This window comes from Melopsittacus undulatus, chromosome 10, assembly GCF_012275295.1.
Source record: "Melopsittacus undulatus isolate bMelUnd1 chromosome 10, bMelUnd1.mat.Z, whole genome shotgun sequence".
NCBI lineage: Eukaryota > Metazoa > Chordata > Aves > Psittaciformes > Psittaculidae > Melopsittacus > Melopsittacus undulatus.
In genome coordinates this window covers 8,152,221-8,172,459 of record NC_047536.1, presented here as the reverse complement: position 1 = coordinate 8,172,459, position 20,239 = coordinate 8,152,221, and the positions used below count along the sequence as shown (strand labels likewise).

The 20,239-nt window shown below is 45.0% G+C and overlaps 1 protein-coding gene across 1 annotated transcript in view; it reads left to right on the top strand.

The window, feature by feature from the left end:
* The window catches only part of HTR4 (5-hydroxytryptamine receptor 4), a 76,131-nt gene that overhangs the window by 11,685 nt on the left and 44,207 nt on the right, over positions 1-20,239 (top strand). Inside the window, exons 4-5 of the mRNA XM_005144982.3 lie at positions 10,336-10,489; positions 11,868-12,436. Coding sequence (XP_005145039.2) covers positions 10,336-10,489; positions 11,868-12,436 — 723 coding nt within the window. The remainder of the gene's footprint in view (positions 1-10,335; positions 10,490-11,867; positions 12,437-20,239) is intronic.

The window sequence follows — 20,239 nt, the reverse complement described above, 5'->3', positions numbered from 1 at the left end:
AGTCTAAACTTCCCCTGTTTAAGTTTTAACCCATTACCCCTTGTCCTATCACTACAGTCCCTAGTGAAGAGTCCCTCACCACCATCCCTATAGGCCCCCTTCAGATACTGGAAGGTTGCTATGAGGTCTTCATGCAGCCTTTTCTTCTCCAGGCTGAACAGCCCCAACTTCCTCAGCCTGTCTTCATACAGGAGGTGCTGCAGTCCCCTGATCATCCTCGTGGCCTCCTCTGGACTTATTCTAACGGTTCCATGTCCTTTTTATGTTAAGGACACCAGAACTGCACACAGTGCTCCAAGTGAGGTCTCACGAGAGCAGAGTAGAGGGGCAGGATCACCTCCTTTGACCATGGTCATGCTCCTTTTGATGCTCATTCAGACTCTATGGGTGTATACTTCTTCTAGCTGGTGCTTTTCTGTGATTCCTGTATTTTCTGCCTTCTTTTTGATTTTAGGGCATACAACTGTGTTGGGGTTTTCTTAAAGAAAACTTAGTGGTTAACCTATGCTCAGGACTCAGGCTGGAATGTCATTCTCTTCAATAGCTTCAGAGTATTGTTTGAAAAACAAAGTACTTCAGAGAGCAATAGACACTCTCAGTCTCATCTGAAAAAGTGTTTTTCCAAGGTGTCAGAGATCTCTCAGGGCTCACTGAGCTGCTGTGAGTGGGTTGTGCTTTTTCATCATCTGTTTAGTTTTATAATATAGATGAAAGATTTAACCTTGACTTATTTATTGCACATTTCCTGCATACATATCCATTCTTTGTGCCTATGCAATAAAAATTATTGCACTGCATATAAACAGACCAGTAAGCTGTGACAGTCTCCAAATATAGTTAACCTGTTAGGAAAGGCAATTTTCTTCAATATTTGCAGTGCACTTTGCAATACAATCACTTCTCTAAGTCTTAGGGAAAACCAAAACCAAACAAAAAAAAAACCCCAATCCAAAGCAAAACAGATACACAGTTTGTCAATGTCTGCATCTTGGAGTTAGATGAACATCTGGCAGCTCTGCTCTTCATGCAGCCAAAGCATCTTGCACCCTCTCTCTGCTTCCTCCAGCTCTGCTGGTGTCTCAGCCTGTGAAGTCTCCATCTCTGCTCAGCACTAGGTACATTGTTTGCCTGGCACGTTTGAAACATTTGCAGATTTGCTATGTAACACACAGCAAAACAAGACCAAACTGTGTGTTTGTATATGCAATGCTGATCTTACTGGAATTCAAACATACCACATAATCGCTGCTAAATAGAGGCTAAAGCAAAGCAGATGTATCCAAAGAGTGTTGGAGCACCAGAGTGACAGATGCTTGTTGCACCATTTACAAACATTAATTAACATTAATGTACTGTTCAGACATCAAATTAGCACAATCCCTTGAGAGAGATGATGTTTTAGAGACTCACAAACCTTGTGCTCTGCAGTGGCAGTCTGTGTGGAAAAGAAGCCCTCTCCTTGTGCAGGGTGGGAGGAAGCACAGTGTGAGAGCATGTTCAGGGGGTGCAGGAGGAGCGCCAAGCTTTGAGCAGTAGCAGGACTAATGAGGTTTAGGTTGTGGCTGACCCTGCTGCCTCCTGCTCCCAGTGCTGCATCACATTACTTTCCATGCTCACCTCTTCTGCATGGTCTTAGAGACAGCACAGCCAAGGCACAGGGGGTTGACTGGCTTGCCAAAGGATGCCTGGACCACGGTGGGGCTCAAGGTCAGAAACATGATGTCTTTCTCAAGGATGAGGAGAAAGGAGCTGTGTCCAACAGTGTTCTGCAAAACAACTGGCCAGGGTTAGGAAGAGGTTATTAGTGGGGAGACTTATTAAGTTACAGGCTAGGCTATCGGTAAGTAATGATTAGACAGTTGGCAATCTGATTATATGACACGAATTCCAGCTGTGGTTTTGTATCTGGCCACAAATCCCCTGTGCCCTTTTCAGCTGGAAAGGCATCTGATCTCATACAGCTCTCGGGTGCTTAAGTGGAGGAACAGAGAGGCCTCATGGGAAGGGGCTGAGCAAGGGCAAATGCAGCCAGTCCATGAGGGCTGTGAGGTGCAACACGTAACCGTGGAGTTATTCGTGTCAGCACACAGCCTGGAGAGAAAACTGACATGGGATTTGCAGGATTTGGGTCCAAGAGCATTAAGAAAACTAAAGGAGCAGATGGCTGTGGCACACCCTTAGGGATGCACTGTCCTTTACTAATCTTTACAAACCCTCAAGAAATACGGTAATGTATTTTGCCACTGTTGCTGCCAATAACCCTCAATACACAGTGACCCACACTGGGACCATGAGGGAATCCTCTACCTCTGTTTGGCAACATACATTTGTTTGTATTACTAGCTAAATTTATCCAGTCCCAACTGACTGTTCTCTTTAGCGTTTTTCTCAGTGTAATTATCTCAACACCAGCAGGCTGTTGTTTTTCTAATAAGAATTTAATTTTGTCACATATAATCGTTTTAGGACTATTTTGTTTCTGGACCAGCGATGCACAACTTTGTTTTATTTGGCGCAGGCAGAGACCAAAGTTTATTTGCTCAGTGGGAAAAAGGAGCGAAAGAGCTGCTCTCTCAAAAAAAAAATGTAATTATGTGGTTATACAGAGGCCAGAATCTGGCTTCACTGAAATATCTGAAAAGCCGGTAGCGCTGTTTTAGTTTCACACAGGCACAATGAATTGAGATCCCAGCTCCTTAGATTTCATCACTTGGTCAGGGTTCAGCTGAAGATTCTGGCCCAGTCTGGATTCACTGAGGGAGAGGAAGAGCTTGCAAAACCATGCTCAGATTTGGGGTTTTGGAGTGCTTCAGAGTAGAGCTCCAAAAAGACAAAGGGGATCTTCCAGCCTAGCACACTCCATATATATATTGTGTGCCACGAGGAGGAGTGTCTCTTCTGAATTGAATGTCTCTGCTGCAGGAGTTTTCTATCAGTGCAGTTCAGCATCCTCAGCATCTGAGCTCTCTGCCTGGGGGTAGCCCCTGGAACCTCTCTGCCAGGTTCAGCCTCCTCCTGGCTGGTGGGTTAAGAGCAGGGTCCCCTGTGTTGGCAGCTGCTGGAGTCTGTCTGTCTGTCTGCTGCTTCTGCTTCTTTGGCCTCTCTTTCCTTAGAAACTCACAAACAAATCGTTCCCACTTTGGTGTTTAAGGCATGGTTGGCACAGAGCCTGTATGGCCATGGCTGTTGCACCCTGACTTTGGGATAGAATTAATAGCACTCGCAGTTTTTCCTTATTTTTTATAGATTATTTAAGGGTGGGGAAAACTTGAGTATTTGGTAAATTTTCCTTCTCTGATTTTGGCCCCAGTGATGACAAAGCATATGGTATATATATAATTGTATACATGCACACGACAGCAAATGGTTTTAAATGTGGGCCACCCACGGAACCAGTCTGTTTAGTAAAGGTGGGTGTGTATTTGTCTGTCTGTGCTCTCTAAGGAGCTCCTTGTAGAGTAGTGTCTACATGTTCATAGCTCAAAGTTGTATTGCAAACCAGGGAGATGCTTTAATTTTTCTCCAAGGGCAAGGAATTATCTAATACAGCTAAGTACATTTCTGTAATGCCAGAAGGCAAGGAAAGAAGAAAGATGTGGTTAGAGCATCACTGATCCTGAGGGAGAAGCTGAGGACTCCAGTACTGCTTTCTAGAGATGTGCCCAGGGCAGCTTTTCTGCTGCCATGTGCTTGAGGAGGCACTTGGATATCCAGGCTGATGGATGCTCAGATGTACTAGCTGTTGTATCATTACTTGCTTCTCTTTAACTGCAGAAACTGGAGTATGTTAATGTTATTGTACTGGCTGGTTATCTAGATTATTGGACCTTTGATTTCAGTCTTGACTACAGATACTAGTTGCAAGCAGAATCTCATGGTGTTGGTACTTGATAAACATGCAGACAGTCACTACCACACATAGCTGTCCTTGCCATGAACCACAGCTAGGATATGCTGGTGTCAGATCTAGGCCACCAGTGTGTTGAAATGCAGTGCTGTTTCTCAGTCTTAGACTTTTTTGTCTTGTCTGCAAGAACCCGGAAACTATAAACTTGTAATAACTGCAGGTGGCATTGCTTAAAAGTTGACATGCTTTTCAAGATTTATTTTTCCTGGAGGAGAGGCAGGGTATGATACAAGAAGCATGCAGGCCATGTGTGTGCATGTAGGTATGGGATTTTTTCATACAGGCAAAATGGCAACGACACCAATGGTTTACAACACTTATATTTCCACAAAAGCCTTGGGCCGACACAGCAGATGCAGCATTCAGTTGTACAAGGCAAGAACATAGCTGAAGTTCATTTTCTGTCTATTTTCTCTTTGACTTCACAGCTTTCCTCTTATCTGCCATATTCTGTTTTCACATATATGCAAGTTTAACATTAGGCAAGCTGTCCATGATCCTGCTGCCGAGGAATGTGATATTATGCCTTCTCTACCCAAAGTGCTGAAGGCTGTTAGGTACAAATGCGTTGGTGATGTACAGTTCATCAGGCATTTCTATCTGCTTTCTGGTTTTATGTTTAGCACTGACTGTAAAGAGGAGCTCGCCGGCAGGCAAAGTGCCAGTCCTGGTGGGAAAGGATAAGATATTTTGCTCTTACAGCTCATGGATATTGTGTGTTTGAGTGGCTGTGGCAGCTTCAGCTGATGATGTGTGTAGGAATAGGGAGGAAGTTGCCCCACAGACTGGGGCACTGGTCACTGAAGCCTGAGCAATTCTTATAGCTTTTGTGAATGTAATAGAGGTGCACTGTCATCCCCCTGGAGATGCTGGGAGAATACTTATAACATGACAGGTCCACTGTTAGAAATTGATCCATTTGGCACTAATCGGTCTCCCATATCACTGGAAATTCCTCTGGATGACCAGGGAACATTGTATTCCTGTTCCTTGAGACAGAATCTGGCCACTGCACTGTTTCATAAAGCCAAGGTGACAGTCAGCAGGTCACAAATCCTCAGTATCCAGCCATATCTGCAGCAGCCATAAAGGCCACAAATAAGGCCATAGAAGTGATGGATTTCTTATTTTGAGCCATCTGTAAAATGTTAGCATTTGAGTAATTCATGTGATAAATGTCTGATATGAGGAAGTAAAAGTATTATAATAACCTTTGCTTTATGGAGCTACTTGGAAGATCTACAGCTCCAGGAAGAGATTCCTTGTATTTCCCCTTCAGCAAAGAGTGTCACAACAGAGGTGGAGGAGAGGATGTGTTTTGCCTTATCTGCTCTGCTGTAAGAAACAGGGAAGTTAACATTTTCAGGGAACTGCAGAAACACAGTCTTGACTGATAATAGTAAGAATTAATATTTAATTAAACTTGGACATCATATTAATCATGTGTGTATATTACACCTTATATTCATCCATCACACTGTCATACCAGTACATAATAAATAGCCTTTATGAGCACAGGAAAACAGCTTTAGCTTGAAAGAAAGCAGAAATGTAGAATAAAGAAATGTTTTTATTTCAGCTTTCGACTAAAACTACTGATAATCATAGAGACATAATTACTTTTCTCTCAATGAATAAATAGCTGCTTAAATGCCCAAACCATCATATACATCAAATCACCAGCTACTGCAAAAATTGGTGTGACTTCAGTGATTTCACTTAGCATACACAGATTTCTGTCCTCTGACTCCTGGGGCCATTGAATGGAAATCCTGCTGAGCTATGGAAAAGCGGAGGGTGTGCTTCCCTGCCTCCCTCAGCAAAATTGTCACCCACACTCCAATTGTGGAACCTTGTTACCCATAACAGTATAGGGCAGCAGGAGCCCAGCTCGACTTCTGAACACAAGGGAACTCATGGTAGCAGCAGTTAGCAAAAAATCTATCTATATAATCTTTTGACATGTAAGGGGAGGAAAATTGCTGCTGAATCACTGGGAGGGAAGAAATATGAGATCTTAAGATGTCATTTTTACAAGCATAATTTTTACTCTAATGGCCTTTAATAGCATGTACAAGTCAGTGTGATGCAAGTCAGTCAGCTGCAGCAGAGATAGAGGTATAGAAATGTAGTAGCTCAAACTGCTTGGAAGAATTGTTTTCCTGCTGTAGTTAATTAGCAATTTGTCATGGTTTTCCTGTTCTACTTGCTTATCCAACTTTTGAAAGGGTAGCTGGTGTCTTGGCTGTTCTTTCCCATTTATTCATTGAATTTCTTCTTTTCCTCTTCCTGCAAATAAGTGTAGTCTCTTGTGACTTGAGTAACTTGCCATCAGGCACGTTGCAGGACTCCTTTGACACCCAGCACTGGGTAGCACTTTGCGTTGGGTATCTCTCTGAGAGTAAACAATTAATTATGCCAGCTTTATCTCCAGTGTGTTTAGAGTCAGAAGAGCAGTTGCAGGTAATGCCAAGAGAAGCACCATCTGTCCTAATAAGCACTCAAAATCATTATCGAAAATACTTGTTTAAATTCAAAGGTCAGTTTATTTCCTGGGGAAAGGAAATCTGGAGAGCAGGGGGAAATCCAAATGCAATAAGCTCTAGCAACACAGAACAAGGTTATTCAAACACATTGTGGCTGTCATGAAGAGGGTAATTATCCTAGAAACAAAGGAAATATTTATTCTGTCTTCTGAAATCATTAAGATACTGAAATATGACCATGATGATGCCAACCTCATGAAGTTTAACCATGACAAGTGCAAGGTCCTACACCTGGGTTGGAGCAATCCCAGGCACAGCTACAGGTTGGGCAAAAAGGAAATTCAGAGCAGCCCTGTGGAGAAGGACTTGGGGGTGTTGGTAGATGAGAAAATGAACATGCGCTGGCTTCAGTGTGTGCTTGCAGCCCAGAAAGCAACCGTATTCTGGGCTGCATCAAAAGAAGCGTGACCAGCAGGTCAAAGGAGGTGATCCTGCCCCTCTACTCTGTTCTCGTGAGACCTCACCTGGAGTATTGTGTGCAGTTCTGGTGCCCTCAACATAAAAAGGACATGGAACTGTTGGAACAAGTCCAGAGGAGGCCACGAGGATGATCAGGGCACTGCAGCACCTCCCATATGGAGACAGGCTGAGAAAGTTGGGGCTGTTCAGCCTGGAGAAGAGAAGGCTGCATGGAGACCTCATAGCAGCTTCCAGTATCTGAAGGGGGCCTACAGGGATGCTGGGGAGGGACTATTCATTAGGGACTGTAGTGAAAGGACAAGGGGTAATGGGTTAAAATTTAAACAGGGGAAGTTTAGACTGGATATAAGGAAGAAATTCTTTACTGTTAGGGTGGTGAGGCACTGGAATGGCTTGCCCAGGGAGGTTGTGAATGCTCCATCCCTGGCAGTGTTCAAGGCCAGGTTGGACAGAGCCTTTCATGGCATGCTTTAGTGTGAGGTGCCCCTGCCCATGGCAGGGGGGTTGGAACTGGATGATCTTAAGGTCCTTTCCAACCCTAACTATTCTATGATTCTATGATCCCCATTGTCTGATAGACTGAGAAAAATGCAGTTTGGAAAGGCCTTTGGAGGTCTCTGATCCATCCTTCCTCTCAAAACAGCTAAACTTAAATCTGTTTTCCTTTAATTGGGTCACTCAGGGCCTTACCCAGTAGAGTTTTGCATATATTTGAGGCTGGATACCATCGCTTTCTCCACTCATGATCCAGTGAAGGCAAGCTCCAAAACTAAGTAAATCCTGCTCCTGTAAATTATTCAGGTTCTCCTCTTTCCTGGTGGAAGGAATGTGAGGGCCATGTTAGCGGGGACAGGAATCAGACCCACTGACTTCCATGGCTGTTCATGTGAGCTCCACAAGAGGAACGTTTCACCCAATGCTCTAAAAGAACATTTACTGTCAAAAGCAGTATTTCTCTGAAGGTGAAACTTTTCAGAGGAACAGCCTGATTTTCATGCACACACGAAACCAGAAGGGAATGTAGAAATGATGAAACTGAAATAGTTGAATGCTTCTTTCAATATTTTTCCCCTGTGACATTTTGAATCTTATTTCAGAGAGACTTTAAAAAAACCTTTTCTTTTGACACTTTGATATTATTTCAGCCCTTTGTGTGGAATATATCAACTGATTTTATCAAAATAAAGTAACTCAGTTGATTCCACATGACAAAAAAAAAAAGGTCTTAAAAATTTTGGAAATTCATATATTGTTGTGCCTGTTTAGCACAAAACTTCTGGTTCTCACTCAAATCTTGATGAAACAAATTAAGGACTTCAAGGTCATCTCTGTAATACATGCACTGTGTAAACTGTGTAGATGTATGTTTTCACATATGTCATATTTTAATGTGCTGCTGGCACTTGGAAACCCTCATGGGCACCTCCTCAGGCTAGTGGTCCAGCTTTTGTCTGTGTTTCCTAACTTTATGTCTCTAATTCATGATTCTGCTGACCTCATAAAACAACAGTGAGGCTCTCTCTACATATACATTGTACCTTGATGCTGAGGCTTGACTCAGAAACATCTCTGACAGATAATTCATTCCCTTTGTAGTTATTGAAAATGTGGCCCCATCTTCAATGCAGTGCTCATATCCCACGGGGCCCCACGTTGCATAACTTCTGTGCTTGCCAAACCTGGAAGCTACATCTACCAGATGATTGTTATTCATTCACTAAGAAAATGTATTCATCAGGCATATAGCTGAATGATAGGTTTAGTTATTGTCGTGGTTTAATCCCAATCTGCACAGCTTGTTCACTCACTCCCCCCTCCCTCCCCCAACTCCCAGAGAGTTAGGAAGGAGAATCCAAAGAATGTAGCCCCCATGGGCTGAGATAAGAACAGTTTAATAACTAAGGTATAACACAAATCACTACTGCCACCAGTAATCATAGTAATAATGATAAAGCAAATAACAAGTGAAGAGAATACCACATCTCACCAGCCACCGACCCATAACTCACCCCACTCTGCCTGACCGAGCACCGACCGATACCTTCACCAACCCCCAGAGTCCCCAGCCCTTTCGGGTAACTCTCCATTACATCCTGGGTATGATGTGCTGTGGTATGGAATACCTCTTTGGCTAGCCTGGGTCAGGTGTCCTGTCTCTCCTTCCTTCCAGCCTCCCCTCCTCCCTGGCAGAGCATGAGGCTCCGAAAGCCCTTGGGCAAACTGAACGTTTGAGCAGTAACTCAAAACATCAGTGCTATCAGCAACCATTCCCAGCCCGAGAGTCAAAACACAGCACTGCACCAGCTACCAAGAAGGAGAAAACATGACTGCTACTGCTGAATCCAGGACACTTATTTATAAGACCTGAGAATTTATGGGCACTTCATGTGTCTTGGGACCCCAGTTTGCTGTCACAGCTCTGGGAACATCAGTACTGCCCTGTTTCTACAAAGCATGCTGAAATCCCGAAATCTGAAGATCAAAAATGTTTCACTGGGAACCTGAGACAGACGGTCAGGTCAGGACCACCACAAAGCTGCAATAGGAGGATATGGTTGCTCATCTGCTAAGCTTATGGGCATAAGATAATTTCAGAACAATTAGATTTCCTGTTTTATGTTTTATATGCCTTCCTGATGTAGAAATCAGCTAGGAAGTGGGTAGCCCAGGGACCAAACAAACAGAAGAACTGATTTATTATCTCTTTGCGAAGGCATTTTTAGTTCATGGCTAGTTGTTATATTAAGAGAAGGGACCTGTTGTACTATGAATATTATGGATGTTTCAGGAGGAGAAAAGTGTGTGCAGGGCATGTCCCCTTGACAGTGAAAAGACTAGAAGCCCCATTTGCCCTGTCCTTGTGGCAGGAGGTTAAATCCAACCAGACAAGAGGCAGATTTCTGGGAGGTAAAAAGGGAGCTTGGTTGTGGAAAACCACATTTCTTTCACTGACATTTTCACAGCTTTGAAACACTTTTCTAATTTGCAATAACAGCTTTTGCAGTCTTGTCAAAATAAATGTCCATTGCAGTTAGGAAAACCCCAACGTTTACTCAGTTATGGCTGAATGGGAGGAAGGTGTTCTCATTCATCACAGTAAGGAGAGTGCAGACAGCTTTGTGACTAACTGCAGAGGAAGAGGAGGGATGAATATGAAGTCACTCCCTTGCTCTGTGACCTCAGACAAACTGCAGCATTGATCTGTGCCTCATTTTCCCTAACTGGGAAACAGAAAATACTAGCTTTCCCCTGTAAGGTACTCTGAAACCTTATTTATTCCTGCTGTGAAAATATGCTGAGCTCTTTGTGCAAGAGGCAGTCAATGGAAAGTGGCTACAGGTTCATTTTTTCTCTATTTTGAAAGGCAGGAGAAACAACCTGCAGCAAATGCTTTACAGCCTTATTTTTAGAAGACATGGATGTCTCCTTTGATGACTGCTGCTCTCACCTTTCTCCTTGCAGGTACTATGCTATCTGCTGCCAGCCTCTGGTTTACAGGAACAAGATGACTCCATTGCGCATTGCTGTAATGCTTGGAGGGTGCTGGGTAATCCCGACATTTATTTCTTTCCTCCCTATCATGCAAGGCTGGAACAGCATTGGCATCATTGATTTGGTGAGTAGCTAAGGGAGAACACCAACCTGACATCAAATGTATTTGGTGCTGTATATTCTTCTTTAAAAAGATATACCCAGAGAAAAAAAGGCAACAGGCTGAAGGAGAAACTTCATGTTAGCGATGCAGAGGGGCTGCTGAATTTATGGAGGATGTCATTAAGGGGGTTTGAAATGACTCTGTACTGGTAGGTTTGATACAAAGGCAGTGGTGGCTCTGGGAGTGGATTTTATATCTACTAATCAGTTCAGTGAGGAGTCCTTTGAAAACATGCAAAGCCCCAGCTGGCTCCTGATGGGCACCTCAGGAGTTCTTAGTTCCCCTTGACCTTCTTGCTATGCTAGTGATGTTTGGAGAGCCAGGAAAAGACTTCCCCAGAAGGGACAGCATTTTGGGCCAATTCTATCAATAACCCTGTCCTGTTATGAGCCTAGAAGGAGAGGAGAAGGCAAAGTTCCCCTGTGAAAGTCATTTCAGCAGCAGTCAGTTTTCCCTGCTGCAGTCTGACTTTGCTTGCAGGATCCCATCTACAGGGGAAGGAGTTAAGACCTGCAAATGTGCTCTCCTTCTAGTGCAGAGATGCAGGAATTAAAAATGGCAAACTGAAAACACGTTGTTTAGAAGAGCTTGTTTAAAGAGATGTGGCATCCTCTATACCAAGTCTTAGCCAAGGAGCTGTGAATACTTTTTGGCTCATGGAGAATAACAGGTGCAAGCTGCCCAGCCTCTAGACAAGGTGACAAAGCCAAAATTGCTTCTAGACAATCACCTTCAGGACGTGCATGCAGCAAGTCAATGATGAGATCTCAGACAATGGACTCAACCTGCAGACTTCTCCCTCTCAGGCTGCTGCCACCAGCCTTGTTCCTGGGAAGTTCCGTGTCACTCCCAGCCTGAAGCTGCCCTCCAGTTGCTGCAGCCTGGTCCCTTTCCTGTCCATCTGGTCCTTTCCTAATACCCCTGTGGGATTTGGCTGGGTGGAACTTTGCATCTGTGGTGTAAAAGCACACCCTGAACATAGCAGTGAGCACTGCAGAAAAGCATGGCAGAAAGTGAAGTTACTCCCCTTTGGTGTGTCTGAACTGGGGAGTTACACTGATTTTCACTGACCAGGTTGAGGCACACTCTGCAATGCTGGAGCTGCAGCATGGGCTGGTCCAGAAGACCCAAGAGCCTGCAGTACCACAGAGCGTTCAGTATGAGCACAGGCAGGAGAGGCAGCTGTGGGTAAGGCAGGTACTGTGGATGGGAGAGGGGAGGGAGTAGATAGAGTCAGAAAGCAGTGGTGAGGTCTCCTAGGAATCAGGCTGCTGGTATTGGAGAAGAGCTGAACTTCTTTCCTTCTTCTTTGTGCTTGCCCTTCCTGCCCCTGTCCCAGATTCAGCAAAGGCAGTTCAACAAGGCTTCCAACTCCACCTACTGCATATTCATGGTCAACAAGCCATACGCCATTACCTGCTCCGTGGTGGCCTTCTACATTCCCTTCCTCCTGATGGTGCTGGCCTACTACCGCATCTACATCACAGCCAGGGAGCATGCCCGGCAGATCCGGGTGCTGCAGCGGGCAGGGGCCCCCACTGATGGCCGGCAGCACCACCCGGACCAGCACAGCACACACCGCATGAAGACTGAGACCAAAGCTGCCAAGACCCTGTGCATCATCATGGGGTGCTTCTGCCTGTGCTGGGCCCCCTTCTTTATCACAAACATTGTGGACCCTTTCATAAACTACACCGTGCCAGGGAAGCTATGGACGGCTTTCCTGTGGCTGGGCTACATCAATTCAGGGTTGAACCCTTTCCTCTACGCCTTCCTGAACAAGTCTTTCAGACGTGCCTTCCTCATCATCCTGTGCTGTGGTGATGAGCGATACCGAAGGCCTTCCATCCTGGGGCAGACAGTCCCGTGTTCCACCACCACAATAAATGGATCGACTCATGTACTAAGGTGAGTGTTTCTCGGATGCTGCAGAATGCCTGTGGACACAAGAAAGTGTACTTCTCTAGAGTGTTTGTAAAGGATTGGTTTCACTTTGCATTTGAAATATCTGATTGATCAAATGTTTGAAAAGGGAAGGGTGCAAGAGAAGCAGCCAGAAATCCTTAGGGTGCTCAGACAGCCTACTTTTGTAGATGACAGACATGTGTTGGCTTGCACACTTTCTCCAGAGGTGTGTTCAGGGAAGAACAGAATACAGAAGCTGCATATGCATTTTGGCAAGCCCTGCTGTCTGGTCTGGGGGGAACAACTTGACCCCATGGGGAGCACCTGGGGGATGCTGCCTGCTCTGGCTTCTAGAGAAAGAGATCATGACACCTCCCATTGCCCCTTCTCAGACTCTGCCTTTGATGGCCCACGAGCCACTGCTGCAGCTTCTGAAGTAATGAAAGGCAAAGGATGCACTTGCCCAAACACAGTGATCCTGGGACACGTCAGCAGATCTCTGGGCAGAGGGGGCTTGCCATTTTGTTTGAGCAGCTCAGCAGTTCCCAGGGTGTCTGCCTTGCACTGTAACCCTGTCAAACTCCCAAATACTGTGGGAGCCTCAGGAGCTGAGCGTGCCTTGCATGGGCTACAGCCTCGTGTTGACAGTTTGGGGTCCCAGTGAATTTGAGCCCCACACTTCACTGAGTACCACAATGTGTTCGTTGCGAGAGGAGAGGGTGTGGACTCTGCACTGTGGGGGCAGAGGGGGGTTTGGAGGTCTCTGTGGTGTGAGACACCCTCTGCTGTCTTCTCCTCATCAAGTGGAGAGGTGGGAGGCAGAGCACAGGAGGAAGGGAGGGAAGAACAATTATCTCCCGTAATATCAGAACAAACTGCACACTCTGGATAAAACTAGAGGAGTTTCTATGCAGCTTCCTAGAGGAGATTTGGTTCTTTTGCTAGGTGGATTCTTGGCTCTTCACATGCAGATAAAGGATTTGGTAACTCTGTGCTCAGAGCTGAACCTGCCCAGAGACTAAATCAGACACTGAGCACTTCCCATCTGAGTCTCATCTGCAGGTTGCTCCCTTTTGCAGTGATTGCTGGCTTTGGAAAGAGTCCTGAGCTGTTTAATGGATGGGAGATGGGGTAGGACTTGTCACAGCCTTGAGACAGACCTCTCAAGCTTTCTAACTCACGAAGGACACTGCAACATATTTATCTTCTGCTGATTAGGAGCTGTTTGGAGGCTATGGTCCTAGAGGCCTCTGTGACGGATGCCAGCACTGTGCCATGCTCAGCCTGTGATTCTGTCAGAGCTGTGCTCCCAGGGACAAGGCTGATGCTCCTCTGTTGTGGTTAGGAGGATTGAGGGAGCAGCCCTCGTTGGACTCAGCTCTCTATCATGCAGTGAGCCAGCCAGTACCTCTGGCTGGGGAGCCATAGAGATAAATGCTGGAAACACATCCCTGCATGGGTCTTGGCAACTCTGGCCAGCTGGGGAGGCTCCGATGAGCTGCAGTAAATGATGAATTCCACCATGGAGCTGAGATCAGGCGTTCCTCGTTTCTAGCTTCTCGCTCCCACTTGTACCACTCTGGTCCCACATAGAACCTTTAAATGGAAATGTATAACATCCTGTCAATCTAGGTGTGACAGCCATCGTATTTGTAAGAAGCAAACCTGTGCAGGGCATCTTGTTCACTTCTAGCTTTTTGTGAGTACTTTAATGGATAGAAGCATGTTGCCTCTCTTCAACATACTACATCCAGTATCAGTTTACTTTCTGCCTTTCTGTGTCGCTCCACCTCTGCAGAAGGCACTTGCTTCTTGCTGCCACATCCCCTCCTTCCTCCCTGAATCCCTGGAGGGATTCAGCTCTGCACATCAGCACTTCAGAGAGCAATTATTTTCTGTTGTCCTCAGCTTTGTAATGGATGAGAAAAGTGTGACTGTTGCCTGGTGCAGATTAAGCACTGATGCTGACAGAGGTGCAGGGATTAAAGCAAACCAATGAATTGTAGTTTTTGGACAGTTAATATTACTTGAGGAATTTTTGTTTCTTCAGTGCTTCTCTCTTAAATGCAGAAAAGTTGGACTTAATGTGGATGGAGGAGAAATATGGTGATGTGGGTTCTCTCAAGATGTAATGTGTATTTCTTTACTAGTTTGGAAGTATAAGAGTTTTGTGCCTTGTAACTGGAATAGTGAAACCTTCCTGTGTGGTCTGACTTCATACCAACCCAACTGAGAAGCTGCATGGGCAGCGCCTGGCTCACACACTTCTTTTCTAAACTCAAAGCTGTTTCTTCCTGACCAAGAACTGCAAATGGGGAGGTTGCACAAGTGGCATTTTATAGCTGGTTTTTGTACCCGGGCAGGGAGAGCAGTGAAGAATAGGAAAGACCTCGTACTGAGTTCCTTCCCCAAAGCCTGCAGAGGTTAGTATTTTGTATTAAGTTGACATGGGTCATTCGGCCTCAGAAGGAGTCAGGAGTAGGTAGGTTGGGGTTTTTAATTCCTCTCCACTTCCAATCTTGAGAAGATCTGAACTTTCCTTCAATTCTGTATGTCCAAACTCTTCTGTCCTTGCTCACAATCAACTCACCAGTGCATTTCCAAGTGCAAGAACATGCTTGTCACTGTTAAAACTCAGGCTCTTGCTCTTGGAGGCACTTGACCTGTGAGAGTGCCTTCTAGGGAAGGGACAGCATTTCTTCTATTCTTCTTCTCATAATTTTAGTGTCACAATGTTATGACATTACCATTTTGGGATTTTTCACATTTATATTAGGAATGGGAAAAAAAGAAGAAGGAGGAGCAGAGTGCAATAAAACACATCAGTGAGAAGAGGCAGATGCTCTCACCACATGCAGACTGAGACCACTTGGGAAGCAGTTTCATTCCTTCTTTCTTTTATAACTTATTTTTCAAGTGATCTATGAAGACTGTGGTGCTCTGGGTGACCCAGCAGGGAGAGACTTTGTACAGCACTCCTCGGGCCAGACCCAACCGCAGTGCCGATGGTGCAAGGGAGGCGACTGCACAGTGGTTCAACTATGATATGAGAGTGACCACAGCTTTCTTATTTGCCCAGCAACCACCTCACTTTAAGTTATGAACCGGAAGATGGGGAAAGGATTTTCTGTCTTCCATTTAGTTCTTGAACTTTCCACCAGCTGGTGTGAGAGACACCCATTTGTTGGGCATGACACAAAATGTGTTCTGAAGATGTCACAAGCAGCTGGGAGATAGGATTTGGTCAGAATTGAATCTTTGTGTGTGATGGGAAAGAGTATTAGAATTCAATATTCAACTTTGAGAGAAAATTTTGGTTTGCCTGTTTTCCAGTTTTGCTTTCTGCAGGTGTAGGAATTGACAGAACCCTTTTTTTTACCCCTGGATATTCACCTCTTTCAATTCTGATGTTTACCATCAACTGCAAAATTCAGTCAGGACACAGGCAAATGGTGAACTGAAATTTGCAGGTGTGCTACAATCTGAAATTCGCTCCCTATTCAGTTTTCAATGGCTGAGATTGCAGCTCACATGTCATATACAAAGTTTTGTTTCTCTGGCTGCAGCACAAATTGTGTAATTCATTATAAATATTTGCAATTCATAGCTCTAATAACCTGTGGTTTGGAATATCATTCATTGAGAGGACTAGGGAATCATTCTGAATAATGAGTGGATAGGAGAATTTGCAATGAGCACTCAACTAACGTATGGCAAAAATGAGTACAATTATTAACTGCAATAGATATGGGTTTCTGGATGGCTGTTTGTTCAGTTCTGTGCACCATGAGAGTGAAAAGAAAATGCCATAATCATCTGAACAATTCTGTCTTCCCCTTTAACCATATTGCTTGCTTATCTTTTGTCACACAGAGATATTTATGTAACAACACAGAGATACTTATGCAACACAAAACAACAAACTCATGCCTTCATGAATCATTAAACTCTCATTTTGCACAGGTGGATGGGAACCCAGATCAGCATTGCTTGAATTCTTGGAAAAAACAAGATCTGAATTTTGCCACAGCAAAGATGAATTTGAGTAACATATATTTGAGCAATGATTGGAGTAGGCAAACACTGGAATGTTTGAGTCTAGGGGTGCACTTTGGTGCATTCCCTATTTCCTCTCAGAAGTGCACAGTTCAGCACAGTGTATTGGTCTCTTCAGGGAGAGATACAGTGAATGGTTTATTTACTCATTTGCCATCAGAGACAGGTCTTCTCAGACAAAGCCGATGCCAGTTTTATATCTCCAAAGTAAAACACATCCTGATTTGCCTTTTAAAAGAGCCAAGAGGAACAAAATGAGAAAAAAAGCAGCCACACGTTGGGGGCTGGAAGTTCATTGTCTTCATAAATACAGAATTACATTAATAAGCCAATCAGCCCACACTCGTGTCAGCACCCTGCAGGTGCATAAAACACTGGGAGAAGTGTGCAGTAAACCACGGCGTGCAGCCGGCACTCGATGCCAGAGCTCTGCTGTGGAGTCTTATTGGTCCCAGGAGGTAATGTGAGTAATTGTGCCAGTAAATCTCCCAAACTGCAGTGAGCTCCAGTGCTTCCTGGCTGCTGCTGGAATTGGCAGCACAGCAACTCAGGTCTCCAGTTTTTAGAAGTTTAGCAACTCCATTGGCTTACGGATCTACTGGAATAGGGAGGAGAAGGTCAGAGCTCCTGTGGAGCAAAGGAAGAAGTGATGTGCACCTATCAGTGGTTTCACGGACTGCAGTTGTGGCTGGACTCAGAAAACACAGAGGTTAGTTACTCAGAGCTGCTTTCTGGTGGAACCAGCAGGTCTTTCTCAAGGATTTACAAGTATAATAACTCCTCCTGTTCTGCCTCCTCCTGTTCCTCTTATCTCTTATCCTTCCTTAGGCACTAAGACAGCTGCAGAGACCACAGAGCTTCCCAAGGCAGAATAACAGACTCGCTGCCGAGGTTCAGAAAGCCCCAGCAGATGCCACCGCTCCACAGCAGCTGCCGAGGGTCTTGTCCAGTCCAGTCCAGCCCAGCCCAGCCGACAACCTGGCCAGTGCAGGCTCCCAGTCCTCTGCTCCCGTGCTTCTCCAACTGTCCTGAGGCAGAGACGTCCCTTGGTGGTTGGCAAAGCTCTCCCAGCACGAGTGCTTCATTGGCAAAGGTGCATTTAGCCTCAGATGGGGACACACACCTTCATTACCGCACTTTCCCATGGGACAGAGTGGTGGCCGCTGGCACCGGCGGAGGTGTTTTGGAGGAAGGAGGAACTGCGACAGCAGGCATGGGGGGACAGGCCAGGTGCAGCCAGGGTAATATCTCAGACCTCCCTGCTGGAGTCCCTACAAACCATTTCAGTATCAGCAGAGAAGAATCTTGAGCCCAGATCTTCTGCAGCATGATGCTAAATATTCGTCTCCCCTCTTTTTTCTGTCTTTCTCTCTCATACATGTGCATGGAAATCATGGAGATGCATAATTGGGTAACCCAGAGGGAGTTAATTTCTGGAAAGGAGATGTTTTCAGGCTGCATTATCAGGGAAGTGTTACACTATGTTGGTGATGCTGGAAAGAGTACAGTGTGTAAGGAGTGCAGTGGGATCCTGGAATTCAGCTCTGGGCTGCAGCAGCAGCCAGCCAGGCTGGGCAAGGGAGGGCTTCAGTGCTGCTTAAGAAAAAAAAAAGCAATCAAAAAATGAAGAAAAATGAGATATTTCAGTAAATGCACAACTCCTCTTGGATAACTTGTAAAAGGCTCTGATCTTTAGCTGGCCCAGAGGTGAAAGATGAAGGCTTGGGTTCAAACTCAGGGTGTCCTACTGCCCTCAGCTTCAAAGCCAGCTATCTACGTTGCTCATTCACTCTGCTAGGCTGCCTGGAGGCTCGACCAAGTTAGCTGAAAGGGTAAAATCCAATATTTATGGTTCTTCCAGAGTTTCTGAAGGGTTTTTTGGCTTTGCTTTAAGGAGAAATAGGCAAGCAGCAGGTAGGGACCTGGGTGTGCAAAGTTCACAAACAGGCCCAAGAAGGGAACAAAAACCATCAATAACAAAGATGGTGTTTTAGCTTGGTTGAACCAAATTTGCAGTTGATATGGAAGTGAATCTTCATTGTGACTTAATGTGTAAACACAAAGGATGCACGTCTTCGATTTAAAATTGTTTTTCCTTTATTTTAGCACTTACTACAACATGAATACCCTTCCAAACCTTTTCCCCTTTACACAAACTGAACAGATTTCTCTGTAGATGTTCTGTGATTTGTTTTTCTTAGCACTAAAGTACCATTTAGAAAAGAATTCCAGTGACAGGATACTACTGCCCAAAGCTATACTGTTATGTAGAACAAAACCAGGTCATTAGAGTTAAAATTCCTGGCTGGCAGGAACTGCCTAGGAATTTTAATGATGCCGGAAGATGGATCAGAGCTTTGACATATGTTACCATCTTCTTTGCTACAAGTTCATTAGCCCCAAGACGGATCATTTGGACTTGATCTGCTCTTTCCTTCATTGCCTCATTGCTTGCTGTTTCACATTGGATTTCCATAGGTCATTCTGGAGGCACGGTGTAAGCAGCATATATTTTGCTGTGCTTGTGAGACTTGGAGCAATTACAGGCTGCTAAGTTTGAGGATGCGTGTTGTAATTTCTCCAGCGGTTGCCTTATTAATGGATCCAACAGGCAAGAACTTCAGTGAATGTGCTGATGAAGCACATTCCCACTAAGTTCTTTTTAGGAAGTTTCTGAGCAAAATCTTGAGAAACACAAGAAATGATGATGTGCCCCTGCCATCTCCATCCCCTGCAAATTTTGGGGCTTTATGCAAGTCCTCTATTTTGACAGGGGTTTAGTGGAAACTCTCCATTGAGAGACATGAGTAATTTTTGTCAGCAGAGAAACTGATGAAATACTGCTGGGGTGCAGCTGCTGTCTTTGTATGTGTTTGGGCTGGGATTTTGATTTTTCTCATTGATGGCAGGGATTTATTTTGCTTCATCTTAGCAAATAACTGCAAACATTATGTTTGCCTGCAAACCACCATGCTCCTGCGATTGAGTTACTCTGGTTAGCAGGCTTGTGGGCAGCCACTCTCAGTTGACTGTACCCTGCGGGCATTATCACATTGCTCCATGGAGGACCTGAGGGAATGTCCTTTTCTGTGCCTGGCAGGGCTCTGTCCTTAGGGACCCTTCAGCACTTAGCAAGAGGCACAAGAAAACCTGATGAATTTTTTCATGCAATAGGCATAAATCTTGGTGGACTTCACTTTATTTGCAGTAGTGTCATTTGTTGTCAGCTGTGGGTGCCTGGATAAGCAATGCTGGCATCCTTGGGTGCTCTCAGGCAGCCCTTTTAACCAGTCTTTCACTCTTCCCCTGTTACAAGTATGCAAAGCCAGCATTAGGCATGGCCAAGAGTGTACCTCATGCAGCATGAGCACTGCTGGAAGGATATCACATGGGTGGCTCTATGGGTCACTCTGGAGGTTGCTCTTTCCTTGTACAGAGCCACACCAAGGAGAGAAGCCTCCTGAGAGCTCTGCATCCCAAGGTGTGAAATATTATATCAATCAAACCATTTAAAAAGGGTGACAAAGAGGTGACAGAGTATTTCCTTCTTTTGGCACAGCCCCAGGGTTGAGCCCTGTGGTCAGTGCAATCAGAGATTGCTTAAGATGTGTTTTCCACTCTGATCATTCCAGTTCAAGTCTCAGTTCCCCATGCCAGCAGAAGCAGCACTGCATGGCTTCATACCACAGCCCAAGTGTGGCTGGCTTGTTTCACCTTGCAAGATGGAAACTGAGAGGGGATCTGATGGCT